This window comes from Phacochoerus africanus, chromosome 3 (genome assembly GCF_016906955.1).
Source record: "Phacochoerus africanus isolate WHEZ1 chromosome 3, ROS_Pafr_v1, whole genome shotgun sequence".
Lineage (NCBI taxonomy): Eukaryota > Metazoa > Chordata > Mammalia > Artiodactyla > Suidae > Phacochoerus > Phacochoerus africanus.
Genome location: NC_062546.1, coordinates 10690669 through 10712412, shown reverse-complemented (window position 1 = coordinate 10712412; position 21744 = coordinate 10690669). Strand labels below are relative to the sequence as shown.

General features: G+C 55.9%; 1 protein-coding gene across 1 annotated transcript; it reads right to left on the bottom strand.

The window, feature by feature from the left end:
* Positions 1-1974: 1974 nt before the first annotated feature.
* On the bottom strand, positions 1975-21530 carry KCNG1 (potassium voltage-gated channel modifier subfamily G member 1). Its single transcript, XM_047770860.1, has 3 exons — positions 21275-21530; positions 8670-9469; positions 1975-3681 (listed from the first exon to the last, which is right to left on the bottom strand). Exons 2-3 carry the CDS (start codon positions 9441-9443, stop codon positions 2911-2913), a joined length of 1545 nt encoding a protein of 514 aa, XP_047626816.1. The 5' UTR covers positions 9444-9469; positions 21275-21530; the 3' UTR covers positions 1975-2910.
* Between the last annotated feature and the right edge of the window lie 214 nt (positions 21531-21744).

Genomic DNA, 21744 nt, shown 5'->3' with positions numbered 1-21744 from the left:
ATCTGGGAAAGAAGATGCCAGAAGTCTGGACCTTCAGTGGCCCCAGCTCCTCCTCTGCCCTCTGTGTGGTGGGGGCTCGGCTCCCCTCCCAACGCGGCCCTGTCTGGGCTCCCCCCTCCCTCTTAAGTGATATTCACTCCCCCCCGACTTCATTTTAAGCCTCTTTGTGTGTCACGTTTCTGTCTGCTGAGCATTTTCAATTGTCTCCTGTCTCTCTTAGCCACTTTGGAGGCTGCGGGAAAAGGTCATTCTATAAATCTGAGGTATCATTACTGTGATGGCAGCGCCGGATCGCTGTGACACCCACTGGGCTGGGGAAGGTAGAGCTAATTAATCGGAAAACTTACTTCTCAGGCATGAGTCACTGGAAGCAGGTGTCACGGGAGACTTTAACGAGGCCCTCGTGACTCGGGTGATATTTCCACTCTGTATCATCTCGGGTGTGCTGGTAGAAGTCCCCATGGGGGGAGGGGAAGGGGAGAGAGAGACAGAAAGAGACAGAGAGAGGTGCCCCGCGGCTCTGGTACCCAATGTTAAAAGCCAAAGCTGGAGTTCCCGTTGTGGCTTAGCTGGTCAAGAACCTGACTAGTATCCATGAATCTGACTAGGAACCATGAGGTTGTGGGTTTGATCCCTGACCTCGCTCAGTGGGTGAAGCATCTGGTGTTGCCGTGAGCTGTGGTGTAGGCTCCAGATGTGGCTCGGATCCTGTGTTGCTATGGTTGTGACGTAGCCTGGCCGCCACAGCTCCAATTCAGCCCTTAGCCTGGGAACGTCCATGTGTTGCAGGTGCGGCCCTAAAAAGAAAAAATGCAAAAGGCTTTCTACTTTCTGGCCCTCTTACTTCATTCTTTCGTTCACTCCACAGATGTTTGTTGAGGACCTGCTGGGAGTCAGGCCCTGTGCTAGGTGCTGGGAGCCAGCTGGGGGTCGTATGGCTGAATCCCTGCCGGGAGAGCACTGACCCCCCCCCCGCCCCCCATGCAGGAGACAGAGCATAAGTAAGCAGCAGGGAAATCAACAAGATGGTTCCATGGGCCGTTAAATGGGTGAAGATAGTTGGGGGGGCAGCAATGTGGGGGGGTGTTGCAGTGACTCCAAAGCAAGGTAGTCAGAGAGGGGATGGGCGGGAGCCAGCCATGCAGGAAGGGTGATCCCAGCAGCAGGGTCTGAATGTGCGAAGGCCCCATGATGGGTGGGCTGGGTGCATCTGAAGAGCAGTTTGGAAGCCAGCATGGCTGGGTGGGGTGAGTGACAGGGTGGGGGGGGGGGGATGGGGCTGGAGAGGGGGGCGGCCCAGGCAGTGCAGGGCTTTGGGTTTTTTTTTTTCAGGGTGATAGCAGCTGCTGTGGGTTTAGGTAGGACTGTGATGGGACCAGATTTCTTTTCAGGCTTGCTTTCTGTAGCTGCCAAGGGGAGAGGCCGGGGCCAAGGCAGCAGGGGGGTCTGAGGACGAAGAAGACAGCGATGCTGGTGGATCTGTGAGGGTGAAGGCAGGTGTGGGATTGCCACCTGGGCGTGAGGCCCCCTCCCTAGACTGGCACCAAGGGGCTCTGATCCCTGTGACAGGAGTAAGTCTGGTGGGCTGGCCTGGGCTTCCCTCTCTACCAGGCATCATCTGCTACACGAGGTGGGGAGCTGCACCCCATGGGGGGGGGGCTCTGTGGGCCTCTGAGGGGGTGCAGGGAGGCCTCTGGGGGCTACAGACTGGGCTCTCACATAGCCCAGGGAACTGCGGTTCACCTTCCCAAAGCATCAACCTAATGCAATCTAGGTTTCCATTTATATTTTATTTTATTTTATTTTTTAGGGCCACCCCCGTGGCATATGGAGGGTTCCAGGCTAAGTGTCGAATCAGAGCTGTAGCTGCTGGTCACAGCATCACATGATCTGAGCCTCATCTTCGACCCACACCACAGTTCATGGCAACGCCGGATCCTTCACCCACTGAGTGAGGCCGGGGATCGAACCTGCATCCTTATGGATGCTAGTCAGTTCCGTTTCCCCTGAGCCACGCCGGGAACGCCTAGGTTTCCATTTAGGTTCAGGTAAATGGCTTAAAGCATTTTTCTTTTCAAAGATTAAAATAAATGTGGCGCAGAGTAAAAAATTCACACGGTTTTTGAAAAAGATAACGTGAGGCCATTTCACCTTTGAAGTCAGCCATGCTGACTTGGTGTCCCCTGGGCTGCTAGGGGTACCCTGGGGGAAAAGTTGGAGAAACAGATGCAAAAGAGAACAGAGAACGGGTGAGAAGGAAAGGGGGGAAAGAGAGGGCTGGAGGTTGGAGGACTCAGGGAGAAAGAGAAGCAAGGAGCCGCAGCATTTTCCAGCGATTTCTGCAAAGGTATCCGCCCTCTTTTCCTCCAGTCCCACGGGGCCCACGAGGCATGAAGGAGCCAAGGAAATGGGCCCTTTTGCTTCTGGTACCCACGCCAGCCGGCCTGGCTGGGAAGCGCAGTTTCCTCTCCTCAGAGAGCCCCATGGAAGGCTTTTCCTCTCTTTTTCACTGGTTTTCTTTAATGGCACATGATCCACACTAAAGACAGACAGGTAGCTGCTAGTGTTTGTATTTTTTTCTCTAGGCAGCCCCATAAAGCAGGTCTTTGCTGGGCATGCTATTTACACGGTGGAGAGAAGACGCCAGCTCCTGACTGGGGGAAAGCGGCCTGGGGGCTGGGGCGGGGCGGGGCCCGTGTGCTGGGCTTCACTTCTGGACACAGAGGACCCCCCGAGGATGCCGGGACAGCCCCTCTGGGGTGTGGCTTGGTCCGTCCTAGGCCAGGACCGACCTTCCACACGCCTCTGAAGGCTTCTGTAGTGATGGCGAGAGCGTCCGGCCGGCCGCAGGGGGCGGGCGAGGCTGGGGCCGACCCGGTGCTGGCGACGGCGGGGGTGCGTCCTCTGGGCTCAGTTGTTGTCTCTGGTGTCCGAGGAGGCACTTCCAAACAAGATGTCACTGTCGTGGGACATGCTGCTCAGCGGCGACTTGGTTTTGAGGAGGAACTGGGTCCTGCGGAACATCAGCCTCTCCTGCTCCTGCTTGAGCTCCAGGTAGGAGCGGGAGAAGGTGTGGAAGATGGAGGTCACCGGGAAGGCCATGAGGAGGATGCCGCTCAGGATGCTGCTGAGCGCCACCACCTGGCCGGGCGTGCTCCTGGGTACCATGTCTCCATAGCCCACGGTTGTCATGGTGATGACGGCCCACCAGTAGCAGGCAGGGATGCTGGTGAACTCGGGGCTATCGGCCATCTCGTTCTCGATGACGTAGAGGAGGGGGGCAAAGAGGGCGATGGCCACGCAGAGGAAGAGCAGCAGGAGCCCGAACTCGCGGGTGCAGCGGCGGGCCGTGAGCCCCAGCGTCTGCAGCCCCAGGGAGTGGCGGGCCAGACGCATGACGTACAGGATGCGCAGCGCCCGCAGGACCCGCAGCACCAGTCCCACCTTGTCCAGGTAGCTGTTGCCCGTGCTGGGCTTGCGGCGGCCCGCGGCCGCGCCGTCCACCAGCAGCGTGATGTAGTAGGGCAGGATGGCCACCAGGTCGATCAGCGTCAGCGGGCTCCGCAGGAAGGCGAACTTGCTGGGCGCCTGGATGAAGCGCAGGAGGAACTCGAGGGAGAACCAGCCCACGCACACCGACTCCACCACGAAGATGTTGTGGCACATCTGGGAGCACTGGCCCTGGGGGAGAGGGAAGAGGTCAAGGCACAGGTCAAGGGGCACAGGGCTCCGTCCTGGGTGGGTGCCGGGCGACGTGGGTGGCGGGTGGTCCCACCTGTCCCTGCCCTGTGGCTCCGGGTCCTTCTCGGGTCCCCTCTTGCTGGTTATGCTCCCTCCCGAGGCTATCTCATCCAAGCCTAGAGCTTGAAGGACCATTGACGCTGACCGCTCCTAATCTCTCTCTAGCCCAGACCTTGCCCCTGAGCTCCAGACCCCAGACAGGTGGCCTCCTGGGGTGTCTCAAACTCATCATGTCCCTAAATGGGCTCCTGATGTGTTTCTTTGTAAAATGTATTTTTGTTGAGGTCTCACTGACTTATAACACGGTGTACAAATTTAAGGTGTACTACAGTGAGGTGATTTGATATCCTTTTTTTTTTCCTTCACTTTTTAGGGCCACATCTGCAGCATATGGAAGTTCCCAAGCTAGGGGTCGAATTGGAGCTGCAGCTGCCAGCCTCCACCACAGCCATGGCGGCATGGGGACCAAGCCGTGTCTGTGACCTACACCACGGCTCACAGCAACGCTGGATCCTTAACCCGCTGAGCGAGGCCAGGGATTGCCGCCACATCCTCGTGGATCCTAGTTGGGTTCGTTACCGCTGAGCCACAGCAGGGACTCCTGATTTGGCACGTGTAGACACTGCAGCATGATTATCGTAGTGTTAGTGAATACCCCTATCCTATCGCATAACTAGCATTTCCTTTTGTGTGTGTCGAGAACATTTAAGATCTAGTCTCTTTGGGCTCCTGATTGACTGCACACCCGCCCACCTGTGGATCCCGTTTTTCTGGTTGCATAGGACTTGGCCTCATCCTGACACTTCCCATGTAATCCTCATGCAATCCCACTGGTGCTTCATTTTAAATGACTGCAGAATCGAACCACTGTCCACGTGGTGCAGTCACCACCCTCTCAGTCCTGGACAGTTGCAGGCACCTCCTACCTGGGCTCCCTGGTCCTGAAGGTCCATTTTGCACATATAGCCTGAGGCACTCAGAACATGAATTGGGTCCTGTCCCTCCTTGTGGCTCAGGGAGGTAGCTCAAGTCTCCGTGGAGCCCACGTGGCCAAGCCACCACCCCTTCCACTTCCTTGCCCCCTGCCTGCCTTGTTCACCGGCTCCAGGCCCGTGGGCCTCCCCACTTGCCCCTCCAACACCCCAGGCTCACCCCCAGGTGGGCCCTGACTTTCTCCTTCCCTGCCGGCCTCCTCTGGTCCCTAGACACCCACAACCATGAGGCTGCAGGTTCGATCCCTTGCCTCCCTCAGTAGGTTAAGGACCCTGCCTTCCCTTCCTGCAGCTCTTTGCTTCCTTGTCACTTTCTCAGGGTGGCCTTTTGTGACCTGCCCTGTTTAAAATTTTCCCCTACTTTTTGTCTGACACTCTGAGTCCCCTTGACCTATTTGCTCGTAGTGCTCATTTTTAAATAAGCCTTATAAGTTATTGAACACGCCTTAAAAGATACACATCTAACTTGTTCATTGTCTGGCTCAGCCCTGCCTGGCCCCCATCCCAGAAGATCGTCATTGCCTGGCACAGTTTGTGTGTTACTCACTCTCGACCCCAGCGCCTGCAAAGGCCCAGCACAGGTAGCTGATCCATTCGTCTTTGTTACCAGGGTGAACGGAAGAGCACTCGACTCATGTTTAGACAGGGCAGGGGGGCGGGGGGGGGTGCTAAGTCGAGGGCAAAGGGAAACCGGGGGAGGTGGGCCAGGTGGGGTGGAGGCTGCCCTCTCCAGCTCAGCGCCCCCTGATGGCTGCCCCTGAATTCAGTCTAGAGGCTGCCTTAGTGAAGTTTTCAAGCGAAGCTGGAAATCTGGAGTTTTACATGAGGTCTCCTGGGCTGTAAATGTTTTGATAATTCAATACAAAGAAAGTACTCCACGGGCCACTCAAACAGTCTGCATGCCACATTTGTCATGTGGGCTGCCAGCTTGTGGCTCTGGGCTGCAATATACCTGGATGGTCGTTCGTCCCCAGTGGGTTTGGACATCAAAGGGGCTTTGGGCAGAGAGGGAAGGCACAGATGGCTCTACTTGGGCACAGCTGGGTTCTACCAGAGCTGCTATAATAGCTTTTCTCTAGGAATATGTGAGAGGCTGGAGGGAGGAACTAATACCCGGTGAGGCTTTGAGGTCTCCTCCTCTAGGAAGTCTTCCTGGAGTGCGTCCCCCCCAGGTATCCTCAGCACAGCTGGTGGGCCTCTCACAAGAGCCCCCTTGGCTTCTGTCTCATACTTATGGTCACGGGAGTGTCACCTGGGTTTAAAGATGCTTGAAGCTGGAGACTCACTCTGATATACCTGGCCTGCCTTGTGGAGCCCGAATACACTAGGCACTCAAATGTGTGCCTAAGTGAAACAGTGAACCGAACCGAACTGGTCCCGCAAATGAAGTCATTTTCAGTGATTCACGAAAAAGGCCAGGTTTTTCTAAAAGCAAGTGTCAGACGTTGAATAAAACTACGACTCTACCAGTATTTTCCTGATAAAACCAGGATCACATATGTTGGCGCTGAGAAGAAATGACACGCGTTTTCTCTTTTTATGGCAGGTGCGTATAATCCATACACTTAGCGTTTCCTGTACACACATTGCTACGCACTGTTCCACTTACTTCCTGTAGACTCATTCACTGACTCCTCACAGCCACTTGGATGTGTCAGGAATCTGAGACACAGAGAGGTTAAGTAACTTGCCTACAGACACACAGCCGGAGTGGACAAAGTGGGATTCAGATTCAGGCTGTCTGGCTCCAGCTCTGCCCCCTTTGTCACTACTCCTCGTGCTTCTCAAATGTTCATTTTATGGGTTGAATGCTGTTTTCTCAACACTGGTTTTAAAAATCCAATGTATTTAAAAAAAAAAACAAACAAACAGCCGTTCCTGTCGTGGCTTAGCAGTTAACAAACCTGACTAGTATCCATGAGGACTCAGCTTCGATCCCTGGCTTCACGCAGTGGGTTAAGGATCTGGCGTTGCTGTGGCTGTGGTGTAGGTTGGCAGCTGCAGCTCTGATTTGACTCCAAGTCTAGGAACCTCCATATGTTACAGGTGTGGCCCTAAAAAAGACAAAAAAAAAGTGCCAGAAGCTCCCTGTGAATTATAAATGCAACACCACTGCTATTTCTTCCATGATATATCTGTATGGAAAAGCCTCACATGGTGAGTGGTTCTGATGTCCCCTCAGAGTCCACATAAAGCATGTAAGTAGATGCAGGGTACACAGCCGGTGCTCAATAAGTGCTGGCTGGCGTAATATTTATGTTGTGCTCACACTGCCATCCCTATTTCTCCAATGTCTACCCCACTGACATCTATCTGAATCTTTCGGACTGTGTGAGACTTGCTCTCAGAACCCCTACAGGGGGAAAGAGTCCAGCGTAAAGGCCGGAGGGTCTCGTACGTAAGGAGGCTGGACTGGGGAACACACATTCTGTGGACTCAGCTCCTACAACAGCAGCTGTGTGGGACTGCAGCCCAGGGGGCCTGACTATAAATGTTAAGGGAAGCTGGGAGTTTGAATTTTTTTTTAATTTTTTATTTTTTGCTTTTTAGGGCCACCCCAGCGGCATATGGAGGTTCCCAGGCTGGGGCTCGAATCAGAGCTGCAGCTGCCGGCCTACACCACAGCCACAGCCACAGCCACAGCCACGTCAGATCCAAACTGCGTTGGGGACCTACACCACAGCTCATGGCAATGCCGGATCCTTAACCCACGGAGCGAGGCCAGGGATGGAACCCAGAACCTCATGGTTCCTAGTTGGATTCGTTTCCGCTGTGTCATGATTGGAACTCCTGAATTTTTAAGTGAAAAAAATCTTAACTTTAAAAAAAAAAATTTTTTTTAGGGCCGCTCCTGCAGCATATGAAACTTCCCAGGCTAGGAGTCGAATAGGAGCTACAGTTGCTGGCCTACAGCACAGCCACAGCAACTCAGGATCCGAGCTGCATCTGCAATCTACACCGCAGCTTGTGGCAACCCTGGATCCTTAATTAACCCATTGAGTGAGGTCAGGGATTGAACCATTGGTGTCAGGTTCTTAACCCACTGAGGTACAACAAGAACTCTGGAAAAATTCTTACTTTTAAATGTTGGCAACCGAGTCAAAATTTGGGGGAGCACAGTGTGGGCCAATCATAGGTCTGTGGGCTGTAATGGGGTCCAGGCTGCCACGTGGGACCCATACTTCCATGTTCAAGAACCCAGAATTTGGACTCGGACAGGCCTGGGTCTGGGCAAGCTGCCTTGCCTCAGTGTTCTCATCTGTCAAGTGGGTGTGAGAACACGTCCCAGGCAGGGGCGCTGGAAAAGCCTCTGAGAAGATGAGATGCGGACAGAGCAGCAGCCCAGCTGATGGTTCCTATAAAGTGCTGGCTAAGTAAGGGGGTGGCCCCGAGGATGGAGCACCCACCTCGTCAGGCCCTGGAGCAAACACTTGATGGGTAGTCTCCCATTTAAGAGGAAGAAATGCTCACTATTTGAGGTCACGGGCACACATACACACACCTGTCAATAAAGATCATATTCAGGACCCAGAAAATGTTTCTGGGATATTTCAGCACGAGGGAATTAGGAAGGCTGGGAAAGGATGCAAGATGGTGAAATAAATTTTGACGGTATATGTCACGTGCTGAGCGTGGGGCCAGGCACATCATAAATCACATCATCCACCCATCTCTTCATTTATTCATCCAGCCATTCATTCAACGGAGTGGCCGAGTGCCTCCTCCCAGCTGGAAAATGTCTTGGGGGAGGGACAGGGCCCATCACAGACCTGAACAGGCACGGAGCTCCTGTTTGAACGTGGAGATAGACAACATACACGTAAACACGATGTCGGGGGGACGGGGATGCCACTCAGCTAGTGCAGTCAGGGAAGGCTTCCTGGAGGAGGTGACGCTGCCCCTCCCTCCCCCGCCCGTACAGCTGGGGGCTCTTACCTGCTCCTCCTCCTCCCTCAGGCTGGGCAAGGTGCTGATGGAGAGGTTGACGGCGGTGACAGTGACGAAGAGCACCGACAGGCAGGCGAACACCTTGCCGGGCAGCCCCGAGTGCGGCCTCTCCACCATGTCGCGCAGCCTCCGCATGCAGCGGCCCAGGCGGCCCTCGCCCTCGGCCGGGCCCTCGCTGTCGCGGTCCTCGCTGTCCAGCGGGTCGTCCTCGTCCTCCCGCTCCACCATCTCGGCGAACTCCTCGATCTTCTGCAGGTAGCGGCGCTTGCAGCAGCCGTCCAGGTGGTCCTCGGCGATGCCCCAGTAGAGCAGCTCCTCCTGGAAGGACAGGGCGCACATCTCGCGCAGCAGCCGCAGCTTGCCCGCCCGCAGGAAGGTCAGGATGGTGCCGAAGGCCCCCGGGTTGCGGTCGAAGAAGAACTCGTTGCAGGTGACGTCGTAGTCATCGCACACGTTGAGGATGTCGTCGAAGTTGGTGCAGGCCTTGAGCTGGCCCAGCCGCGTCAGCGGGAACTCCTCCAGCGTGGTCCAGGGCAGCGAGTACTTGATGCCGCCCACGTTGATGATGATCTGGCGCCTGCGGTCCTCGGGCTGGCCGCCCTGGCGGGGCTCGTCCTGCGGCCGCAGCCGCTGGGCCCGGCGGTAGAAGACGCCCTTGAGTGACTGGCTCTGGGGGAAGAAGGCCGGGTGGAAGGAGGCGTCGGAGGCGCAGCTCAGCGCGCTGTAGTCGTAATCAGAATTGTCTCCCGGTAAGAGGGTCATTTTGGGCCTTCACATCCCTCTAGGGCCTGCGGGGAAGGGAGGAGAGACCAGGGGTGACTCCTGAGTCGGGGGAGGATGCTGAATCTGCAGCTATTTGCCGGTATGGATTGAATTGTGTTCCCCTAAAATCACACAGGGAAGCCCTGACCTCCAATGGGATGGTTTTAAGAGGTGGGGCTGGCGTTCCCGTTGTGGCTCAGCAGGTAATGAACCTGACTAGTATCCATGAGGATGTGGGTTCAATCCCTGGCTTCACTCAGTGGGTTAAAGACCCCGCACTGCAGTGGGCTGTGGTGTAGGTCGCAAACGCAGCTCAAGCGCTGCGCTGCTGTGGCTGTGGTGTAGGCCAGCAGCTCCGATTTGACCCCTAGCCTGGGAACATCCCTATGCCGTGGGTGCGGCCCAAAGGGCCTCCAGGAGGTGGTGGCTTAGGAGGGTGGAGCCCCCGTGGTGGGCTTAGTGCCCTTAGGGGGAGGATAAGACGCCAGAGCTTAGGTGGCTGCAAATCAGAGAAGGGCCCTCCTCTGGACCTGGCCATACTGGCCCCTGGATCTGGGACTCCAAGCCCCCACCCCTCAACCATGAGCAATAAAGGTTTGTGGTTTAAAGCCCTTGGTTAGGGATTTTGTTACAGCAGCTCGAACTGAGTGAAAACAGCCACACTATCATTCAGCACCCCCTGATCGCCGCCAGTCCTCTGAATCCACATCATTTATGCCATAAAAATGTACCGAGTGCTGCTGTGAGCCAGGTGCTGCTCGAACTGGGGGTTCACAGCCGTGCACAGGCCAGATGTGGTCCCCGACCCTACAGAGCTGACATCCGAGGGGACCGTCATGCGACCTCTGTACTGTTATTTACTTCGCCCTTGAAGTCTGCCCAACCCATTTTCAGGATGCGTTTACCTTGGAAAGGTAGCTGAATGTGGAGGAATGGTTCTCAGCCAGGGCTGATTCTGTCCGCCGAAGGGGGCTGGGGAGACGGACACATATGACAATGTCTGGAAGCATTTTTGGTGTCACGATTGGGCGATACTATTGGGACCGAACAGACAGGGGCCAAGGCTGCTGCTAAAAGCCCTATGAGGAGTTCCCGTCGTGACTCAGTGGTTAACGAATCCGCCTAGGAACCATGAGGTTGCGGGTTTGATCCCTGGCCTTGCTCAGTGGGTTAAGGATCCGGCGTTGCCGTGAGCTGTGGTGTAGGTTGCAGACACGGCCCGGGTACGGTGTTGCTGTGGCTGTGGCGTAGGCTGGTGGCTACAGCTCCGATTCGACCCCTAGCCTGGGAACCTCCATATGCCGTGGGAGTGGCCCTAGAAAAGGCAAAAAGGCAAAAAATAAAAGTAAAAAAATAAAAGCCCTATGATGCACAGGCCCGACCGCACAGCAGAGAACTATCCAGCCTCCAACATCCATAGTGCTGCGGTGAAGCTCTGCTGCTGTGGTTACCAGCGCAGGCTGTGGAGCCACATGGCCTGGGCAAGTTACTCAAGCCTTGATGATTTTCAATTTCCACATCTGTCAAATGGGTATAACCATATGATCTCCTTCACAGGACAACTGAGAGGATTCGATGAATTGTGTACCTAAGCCCTCTTAATACAGTGCCTGGGACATGGGAGGGACTCAAAACACTTGCTGTCTACTATTACTATTAGTATTTAACTCAAAGGGACACCGTGTATCCTTCCATACCTGCAAGATCCACATCGCTTGCCATAAATAAGAGGCCATCTCCAAAACAATGCAGTTATCACAACAGTGCCTGGCTCGCTGCTCTATCAGCAAACATCATCTCGAGGACACAGGAGTGACTCGGACAGGCACGCTCACTCCTCCAGGAAGCCTTCTTGGGCTCCGCCGGCTCAATCAAGTGTCAACTGACTCCACCCACATTTATCTTCCTGCACTGTTTTAGAATGATCTGCGTGCTAGCCAGGCTCCTTCAGTAGACTGCTTGCTCCCTGGGGGAAGAATGTGCTTGACTCAAATCTCTGAATCCCTGCGTCCAACAGCATAAAGGCTCCAAGAAGTGCTCAACAAATGAGTACATTTCATGTCGGTGAGGCCAACAGGATGAAGGCACTCCTGAGAAACGGAGGTCAATGTATCAGCTTACCTAGACTTCTTCCTGCTGAATCCTCGAAGCTAAGCACTTGTGCTACTCGAATGAGATCGCTAGTCATTCACAGCTCATGGGCTGCATCTGGTTCACAGATATTTTTGCCTGGCTTGGAGAAGATTTTGACAACGGAGAAATTCCATGTTGAAATTCCTATATATCTTGGTTTCTCTTGGAAAAAAAAATCAGACTATCTGGTAACACCTGGCTCTAGTTCCAGAAATGACTGCCCCCTTTAGGCAGGGCACGCATACTACAACCCATCACAGTCCCCACCCCTCCCTGCTGTCCTGCTAACACCCGATTTACTTTTCTCATGTATGCGTCCTTCCTGGCCCCTGGCATTTGCGTTTGAGACCCCTCAATAATCAACGGAGCTCTCCAGAATTAAGCTGGTCCACAGAAACGTCCTAAGAGTCTAATACTTTGCTTTTATTTATTTGTTTATTTATTGTCTTTTTGCCATTTCTTGGGCCACTCCCACGGCATATGGAGGTTCCCAGGCTAGGGGTCTAATCGGAGCTGTAGCCGCCGGCCTACGCCACAGCCACAGCAATGCGGGGTCCGAGCCGAGTCTGCAACCTACACCACAGATCACGGCAACGCTGGATTCTTAACCCACTGAGTAAGGCTAGGGATCGAATCCGCAACCTCATGGCTCCTAGTCGGATTTGTTAACCACTGCGCCACGACGGGAACTCCTAATACTTTGCTTTTAAAAAACACCCCCCCCCCGACCCCCGGCTCAATCTTCCCATGGATGCAAGTGGTACCAGCAAAGTGTATCAACTCCAAATGGAGACCCATTTCCAATATCTGTGTGTCCATTTGTGCTATGGACACATCCAAGGGAGACACACACACACACACACACACACACACACACACACCCCTGCATCAATGAGAAACAAAGTTTAAGAGGAACCATGGGGGGCCAACATAACCGAAAGGCACCTTCCTAAAAGAAATTCTTTTACAAAAGCAAATCATCACTCATTTATCTTTGGGGAAAGCTATAGTATCACAGATCAGGTTTTGGAAAACTAGGGTACACCTGCATTTGAAAAAAAAAGTGATTTGATTTTTAAAGCATTAAGAGTGTTTTCAACTTCCCCTAAAATTGGAACTCATCTCCTAAGGCAAAGCCTGCCAGAATCCCTTGGAGGAGAAAGATCATTTTTAGTGCGACTGCTTTTCAGCTCTGCTGCTTTATCTTTGCCACCAAAGACAAGGGGGAAAACGACATTCTATTTGGCCAGAATGGTGGTGGAGATAAAGGAACACTCCTTTCATCCAGCAGCCTCAGAGAGCTCTTTGAAACCCCCACACCTGTAATCACCTTTTTTCTTGCAAAATTTTCTTCGTTCCACCCTCCTCGTTTTTCCTCTGAGGGAAAGCTCCCTCAATTAGCGATTCCTCATTTTTCTTCTCTCATGACCCGAGTCAACCGTGAGTCAAAGCCTCAGCCTCCTGCGCGTGAGGTCATCCTTGTGTTCAGTATGGAGAGGGGAAAAGAGCCTGCTTCGTTCAGGCTGCCTGCACACGGAGGGCCAGAGGTCCCTGGGGAGGCCCAGATGCTGGACTTTTCAAGAGGAGGGATGGTCTTGGGGTCACCCTGCCCGGTGGGTGTGGCGGCGACAGTTCTCCATGCTAGAGTCTCGGGCAAGGTTCACGGATCAAACAGTCTCCAAAGTCCTGCTTCTGGAAAATAATGCTGCTTTTCACCCTCTGTAAAAGGTGGTCTTTTCAAATTTCCCTACAGTGTGAGGTCAGCTCTGGAGCATGGTGGAAATGGAATGATTTTTGCCTCTTAGGGTCTGTATGTCTGCTTGGGAAGAGAAGCTGTTTGAGAAAGGAGGGGCTGTGACGGCGGGGATGAGGCGGAGGAGTCCTAAGGGAGCTGGCATTCATGGGTTCAATCCTTACCACCTGTCGGACTGGGCCAGGTGTGGAGGCACAGCAGAGGACAAGAGAGACCCAGCGAGCTCCTGTCCTCATGGATGTGACATTCTAGTGGGGAGACAGTCTCTAAATAAGTACATAGGTCATTTCAGGCTATAGTGAGTGTTGTGATGGAAACAGAACAAGGTAACAGGTGGGAAATGCCTGGGGAGGGGGGTCATTGTTAGTTGGAGGACCCAGGAGGGCTTCTTAGAGGAAGGGACCTTGGGACAGAGACAGCCTTTGGAGAACCTGGGGGAGGGTGTCTCAGGTGGAGGGCATGGTAAGTGCTTGCTCCTGGGCCTAGAGATGGGCTTGGATGATCAAAGACCGGACTGAAGTCCAAGTGATTGGGCAGAGTGAGTGGGGAGAAGGTGGGAAGGGATGAGTATTGGGGGAGGGGGGATTGGTCAGCAGGTGCCAGACAGGGCTGGGGTTTATTCTGTGGGCAAGGTAGCCTCAGGAGAAGATTCAGGGTGAGCTGGGGAGGCCAGCCTGGGAGACCCTGTAGTGATTCTAGAAAGAGACTATCAAGGCTTGGACCAGTGGAGGGGTCTGGAGAATTCGATGGATTTAGGGTGGACTTTGGAGGAACAGCTGACAGGATTTGATACGGGACTAAAGTGATCATTCCTCTGGTGCAGTTCACCCAGATGGCCTATAGGTGGCGCTATGATGATGAGACAGCCTTTCCTGGCTGTGGGATGATGGACAGGAGAGGGTGTGGGCAATTCAGGGAGAGAGAGCAGGAATGGGGGCCACCTACACGGATGGATGGATTGCATGGATAGAGTCAGACCACCCAAGCTGACCTGATGCTCGAGTGTGGGCTTGGGGGGAGGTGTTGGTATTAGCTGGTAGCTCTGAGCTGGCAGGGCTGGAGAGGGCCAGAGTGCCAGGCCAGCAGAGATACGGCAAAGCCCAGGGGTGGGTACTTCCTGTGCCCAGGCCCAGCACCCACTCCCCTGCTGAGTCTGCACACCACCCCAGGGCTGAGAAGTCGATGTAGGGAGACCTCACTGGGGGGATATGGTAGGCAGAGTAACCCCCACCCCACCCTGCTCAGGCTCAAAGATGTCTGTGTGCTTAGCCTAATCCCTGGAACCTGGGAACACGTTAGACTGTGTGGCGAGCAGGAATCAAGGGTACAGATGGAAAGAAGGTTATGACTCGGCGTCCTTTGAGGTGGGAAGAGGTTCCTGCAAACACAAGGGGCCTTAAAAGATGGAAGAGAGGGGCAGGACTGGGCATCAGAGCGATGCAGTGCTCGGGGAAAGAGCGACTGGCCAGTGCTGGTTTTGGAGATGGAAGGGGTCACAAGCCAAGGAAAGCAGGCTGAGACAGGTGAGGGACGGACTTTCCCCCAGATCCTCTAGAAAGGAACGCAGCCTGCCCACACCTTTATTTTAGCCCCGTGAGGCTCATTTGAGATCTCTGTTCTCTAGTAAGTCTGTGTTGTTTTAAGCCACCTGGTTTGTGGGGATCTGTTAGAGTGGCAATTAGGAAACAAATACAGGAGATGCTGAGAAAATGGTGGTTAGATTCCAGCTTGGGGGCCACTGACTGACTCCCCCAAGCTGGGGATGTGACAGACATTGTTGGTGACACGCTGTTCACCCTCCAGTCCTTGACTCAGGGTCTGCTCCTGGGGAGGCAGGTCTGAGAGAGGAAGAGGGTGTTTTTAAGTGCAGCCACCCCGGGATGCTGTGGTGCTGGGGGGACCCCAAGTGCCCCTCCCCGGGGGGCAAGGAACCAGCCACGCAGATGGCGGACGCCTGGAGATTTCGTAGGAATTGGAAGCAACCAACTAGACGGAGGTTTAGCAACACATTTAGATCTGAAAAACATGGTGCCAAGTGGAAAAAGAAACAGAAGTTTACAGCACCACGCTATTTATGTAGACGCACACACACAACAGCACAGACTTTGCAAAGGCTCGGGCACACGTGAGGACCCATGTCGACATCTCCGCAGGGAGGGTGCCTGGCAGGGCAGGGGAAGGGGACGAAGCTTGGGACCTGGATGGAAGGGAACGAGGGCTAAGACGGCCGGAGGAAGAGTGCTGAGAAGTAAAGCGTGCGGTTAGCACGAACCCCGGGTTTTAAGCCAGGTTGAAAAAAACAAAAGAACACAAACACCATTCAAGGTTTCTACGCAATCCCTGGATTCGGGGGAGACACAGATTCCCAGGCCCCTCCCCAGACGGTCGCAAGCAGAATCCTTAAGGGGGAGGCCCAGGGATTGGCATTTTCGAAGGTTCCCGTAGAGCTGGCTGATGTTTGAGAGGAAAGGGAGGGGGGCCAGGAGGGCCCGTAGACCCTTGAGGGGCTGGGGGGGGGCCGGGGCGGTGGGGGAGAGGTGCTCTGGGCTTCAGCAGGGAGCCTCCTGCCCAGCTTCTCAATCTCCTTGAGCTTCTGGAAGGTGCCACACTATGGGAGCTTCACTGGATGACGAGAGACCCTCTGGTTGGAGGGAGAAACCTTCTGCATCTGGTGGTGTCACCACAGAGGCTGGGGTTGCTGCTGTGGCACGGGTTTGATCCCCGGTCCGGGAACTTCCATATGCTGCAGGCGCAGCTAAACGAAACAAAACCAACAAAATAAAATAAAACAGCCTTCTTGCACTGAGGCTGCCTCGAACCCATTCCCCTTTGTGAGTCCCCAGCTCTGCGGACGCTGTCCCTGCCATTCCTTTTCCTTCCTCCTGGGAGAAAGATGAGGTTCACGAGCTACGGAGGACGCCTGAGCAAACACTTCCAAAGAGAAATGATCATTGGAGCTGGAAGGAGTTCTGAAGGGCAGCCCCTGTGCAAGAAGGCTGTGGTCAGCGTCTGAGGGGGGGGGGGTGCAGGGCCTGGGGCTGGACTGAGAAGTGGGGAGCAGGGTGGGTGGAAGGTCTAAGTCGGGCTTGCCTGGCCATCACTGCTGCTTCTGCTCATGCCCTTCGGCCTGATAGAGCCATCGGCACCCCCTCAAGTCACCAGCCCTCTCCTGAGCCTGTTCCCTCCCCACAAAGCGGGGCGCCAGCACCTATGTCCCAGGGCTGTTATGAGAATCTGAGGCTGGAGGTTTGCTGAGTATGACCACTGTCACCTGACCCCTCATCCCCATGGTCACATCCCATCGAGGACATGAAGGGTTCCATGAACCGTTTTGCATGGATCCCGACGGCTAAACACCCCTTGGGGCTCTTCAGGGTCTCACCAAACTGCTGACCTCTCCCAGTCCTAGGCCCATCTGGCAGGACAGAGCTCTCTGTCCCTCTTCTGGGCAGGAGCAGGGATGCAGAGAGCGCTGGGCACTCGCAGAGCTGTTAAACCCCCCCCCCTCGTCAAAGCCTCCCTTAATCACACACCAAGTGCCAGGCACGGTGGAAGAGCCTTAACCAGAGACGCCCACGTCCTTCCCTGAAAGGCGGGTGTTACTATGAACACTCCCATTTTACAGATGAGGAAATTGAGGCTTTGCGACGTGAAAACTCATGACTCCAGTGATAAAAGATGAAGCCAGACTCCGACTAGGTCTGTGGGACTCTGAGCAAACCTCCTTGACTCTGCATTTTACTGCCTCCCTGCATCCCTGGTGGGGAAAGGGGTGGGGGGTCCCCCGCGGGCAGCTAGCCAGGGATAGGGTCTCTCGTCTCTTTATTTTCTACGACAAGCTTCTGAACTGTCTTTGGTGAAGGAAAAGCAGGCAATTGCCCAGAGCTGGGGAAGCATCTTTATTCCTACTGTGCATTCACGCGAGAGCAGAACACGAAATCAGCAAAACTGGATTTGTCAAGTTCTGGGTTGCCATTTTGGTCTCTGGGCAAAAGAACCCCCCTGCAGTGTAGACAGGCAATAGCTAGGGGTGTGGCCTCTGGACCGTGCTGCCCGGCTCACCTGTGCAGCCTTCTACAAATCACTTCGCCTCTCTGTGCCTGAGTGTCCTCAGCTGGAAACTGAGGCAATTGTGGCACTCACCTGAGTGCTCGGAGCTGTGCCTGGCACCTGGAAGGGGCTCGGTGTCTGCTAGATTGGCTTCTGTGCGGCCAGCCCGGCTCCGCTCCTGCCTGCCCCTCCCTCGCTCTGCCTTTCTAGAGGCACGTGAAGCAGAAAACACCTTTTGCACAGGGTGGACCTCAGGGCCGGCTCGCCCTCTCCCCTGGCGCTGAAGTCGAGTCACTCACTCAGCTGGGCCGAGTTTTCCCATCAGCAACCTACACTGACGAGGTAGGCAAGCGCCTGCGACCCGTCTCCCAAATACGTCCGTGTCCTGAACCGTGTGACTACATTATTGACCCGGCAAGAGAGCTTTTGCTGGTGCGCGTAAAGAGGATCTCGAGATGGGGAGGTGACTCTGGATTAGCTGGGCGGGCCGGATGTCATCACAAGAGTCCTTATCCAAGGAAGGCGGCAGGACCAGTGTCAAAGTGATGCGACCCCAGAAGCAGAGGTTGGAATGAGGCGAAGCCAAGGGCCAAGCATGCAGGAAAAGACAAAGAAAGGGATTCTCCCCCAGAAGGAACATAGCCCTGCTGCCCCCTTGATGTCAGCCCGAGGAGACCCGTTTGGACTTCTGATGCCCCCCAAATTGTCACATCATACCTTTGTGTTGCTTTAAATCGCTGGCAATCTGTGGCACAAGAAACTAACCAAGTGCCATGCAACTTTCTTAAAAAGAACATTTCTTTCCTGAACTCTACGCCCGCCCCCCACCCCCACACCTGCCAGCCTGTATCACTCCCTAAGCCCCAGCGGGTGTTGGAAGGAACCCCATCCATCTCTCATTGCAGCCCTTGCCATGCCAGGGCAGCCTCATTTGTCAAGGTTAGGGCTGGCTCCTGGCTGTGCTGACGCAGAGGTGGGTCATGCTGCATTAATCCTCAATTAAAACGTTAATCAAAACGGATCCAGCCATTAGGCTGGCCTAGGTCCTGGCATGCTGGGTCACTGTGAGATGCCCTGTCCGTGTGGGGAACCCATATTTCTTGACTACTCCTGTCCAGCCTCGTTACAATCCAACCACGCCGGACCTCAGTCCTGCTTCCTGCAGGACCCAGGTCACTGGCGGCGGGGGTGGGGGTGGGGGGATATGTGCTGGGAGCTGGGCCTCCACCCCCCACCTGCCCCCAAAGAAAGAACATGCCAGAGTCTCCCAGCCCGCTCACCCCCCCACCCTCACCCCAGAGGCAGCCTCTGCAGCTTCCCTACTCTGCTTCGGGCGAAGTAACACCACATGCACGTTTGCCTTCTACTGGGAGGTGCTCTGGGCGGGAGCCAGGAGGTCCTTTGCTATTTGCCTCCTTGCAGCCCCCAATCTGGGGACACACACAGGCGTAAGCACAGGAACGGCTTGGGGAGCAGGGAGGACCTGGGGGCAGCAGGAAGGGGACACCTGCGTAAGCAGCCCCTCGTTTCTTGTCCTTAGGAAGTGTTGAGGCGGCAGTGTCTATGTCGGGGAAGTGAGGGGGGAGGGAGGGAGAGCAGGGCTGTGCCTGTCACCTGGGGGTGGGGTGGGGGCACAGGTGTGAGGCTGCCATTACAGAGCAGGGAAAGAGCTGAGGCACCATCCAGACCCCATCTGTAGCGCATTCACTCTCCGCTCCGATTTTGCGAGTGCACCCGTCTGCACAAAAATGGCCAGTAGGAGCTGAGTGACGGCAGCTAGGCTTTCTTACCTCTCCCTTTTTATTAATTCTATTTAGAGTGGCTTCTCCATCTTCCCCCCCCCCCCGGTAGAGGGAAGGGCTCCATCTGGGGGTTTAATGAGTCAACCAGGAGTGGATTCCCAGATCCCTATATCTTTGGCAAGTGGAAATGTTGACTCTGCCTCACGTACTCAGAACGGGGATGTGGAGAAGGGACAGCCTGATTGTGACACCTTTCAGGGGTCCGGGGCGTTAATTGCTCAGTCCTGGGTTGAGTGTCTCAGCCCTACACCCAGGACGCATCTCTCTGCTCTTGGGTTCCCTGGGGCATCTCCTGCACCTCTTGCCAGGGCCCAGCTGTGTGTCCGGTGCAGAGAATTCAAAATGGCAGCGGGGCGGGAGCCTGGCTCCCAGATCTGCCCCCACCAGACGCCAGGACTCCGCCGGCCTGGGTTCTCAAGGCTCCGGAACATGAATCAAGGCTGTCTTGTTTCCCGCACGCTCATGGTCCCCCATGAATTTGAAGCATGCCCCATGAGAGACCACTTTCCACTGGAATGGCTGGCTTAGGGGATGACTGATGAGGGCGATCCCCAGGGGCCATCCTTGCCTGTCTTTCAAACACCCCTTCTCCCCGCTCCCCTTGCTCAGCAGGTGCCTCTGCAGGGCTCCAAGACAGAGAACACAGGGTCAAGCTCAGGCCTGACAGATCCTGAGAGGTCCATTCAAGAGAGCCCGCACGCCTTGGCTACCTGCCGGGGCTCCAGAAGGGCCAAACTTTCCTTGGAAACGTGCTCCGGTGAGTCTCCCCAAAGTGAGTCTGACTGCAGTCACGTGTGTGGGGCTCTCACACACCCTAGCGAACAAACCTCTCTGCTCAGAGGCAGAGTCAGGAGCACCCTCCACCTCCCGTCCAACACACACACACAATGAATGACAGCAGTTCCTGCTTCCTCCCCTCACCTCCCTGGCATTTATCCCCAGGGGTCAGCAAAGGAGATCTCTGGTGTCCATCTGCTTCACCTTGGTGACCCTGCGTGGGCTCAGGAACACCAGTGCTTGCGAAAATGTCGACTGAATGACAACTTCACTAATATGCCCCATCCGTGGGAGGCTGCCGTCCTCAGTAGGGTTGGATGGGTGTTTCAACCCTTCTTCCCATTGTCACCCTCCCTTAAGTAGATTTTTAAAGACCTTCTCTTCTTATCCAACAACCTTTTCCAGCTTCCCCGCTCCCCTTGAGAATGAATGCCTTCGATGCAGCAAGGAAAGGCCATTCTGCAACCGGTCCAGCGACCTTCTGCCGGTAGACGCCTGGGGGAGGGGAGGTGCAGGGGGAGGGCATGCTCTCCAAGCTGCGGGCTGCTTCCATCCCGTCCTGCCTGCATCCTACCCCTCTCCTTCACCTTCCTCTCCCCAGCACAGTGCCTCAATGACTGTTTGCTAAATGAATGAAATCATGAACGCTGGGCACTGGGCACCGGTGAGCTTCGCATAGTAGGTGCTCAACCAATCTTTGTCTAACCTCTGAATGAATGAATGAATTTCCCTCTCTTCCTTTCTTACACAAAAGACTCCAATCCATTCAGCCTGAGCCCCTCCCCTGAGGCTGAGGAGGCGACCTTCCCTTCCAGTGAAAAGCGCTGTCTCCGAGTCCCCAGCTCCCAGCACACATTAGGTGCTCAATAAAAGCTTGTGGCGTTAGTGAAGGACTCAATAAAGCCTCCTGAAGGGATGCTTCATTCTGTGTCTAAGGATGGCGTGAATGAGCAAGGGACAGACGCCCCCTACCACCTCCCCTACCACTCCTCCCTGGGTCCTCGGGCGAGACGGCGAGGAACCTCTGCCACAGCCGGGATGTGCCCCCTGCCCCGTCACTTCGCACCTTGGAGGCCCCCCCACCCCCACCCCGGGAAGCCCAGAAGCTGGACCCGCACAGTGACCGTGGCGAGCGCGCTCCACGCCGCCGCCCGCAGCTGCTCCTGGTCCTCTGTCGCCCCAGCCACCTCCTTCAGCGGCTCTTGCGGGTCCCCTCCGGGGAGCCGGGGCCACGGCCACGTGCAGCTCCCCCCACCGGAGCCCGAGGCCGCCCGCCCGGCGGCGCCCAGCCAGGCTGCAGCGCGCCAAGTTCCCACCTCAAGTTCGCGGCACGGCGTCCCCGCCGCAGAGTTGGCCGGGCCGCAGCTCGGGTCCCCCGGCTGCCGGCGGGTCCCGGCGAGGACGCGACCAGGGGCTGCAAGCCGCCCGCGCCGCCTCCCGGAGCCGCCGGCAAACTTCGGCCCCCGGGCCCCGCTGGGCTCCGGCACTCGGACCCAGGGCCACCCGCCTCTGCCTCCCAGTCCCCGCCGGGCTCCGAGTGCGCCGGGAGCACCGCGCGGCAGCCGCCGAGGGAGGGAGGGAGGGAGGGAGCGGGCGGGAGGCGGGCCGGAGGGAGGGGCGGTGCGCGGGGCGGGGAGCGCGGCGGTGGCGGCGGCGGCGGCGGGGAGCGCGGGGCCACGCGGCGCCAGCCCCGGGCGTCCGGGCGGCCAGCGCCGGGCCCCGGCCCGCGGAGGCGCAGCGCTCCCCGGGGCGCCTTCCAGGGCTCCGGCCAGGACCGCACACGGGA

What these genes read in the sequence shown, in the direction of transcription:
- KCNG1 (XM_047770860.1), bottom strand. Translation starts at nt 9,443, where the DNA reads ATGACCCTCTTACCGGGAGACAATTCTGATTACGACTACAGCGCGCTG. An exon ending in TGAGGGAGGAGGAGGAGCAG is followed by an intron (nt 3,682 to 8,669) that starts GTAAGAGCCCCC and finishes CCTCTCCCCCAG; the next exon opens with GGCCAGTGCTCCCAGATGTG.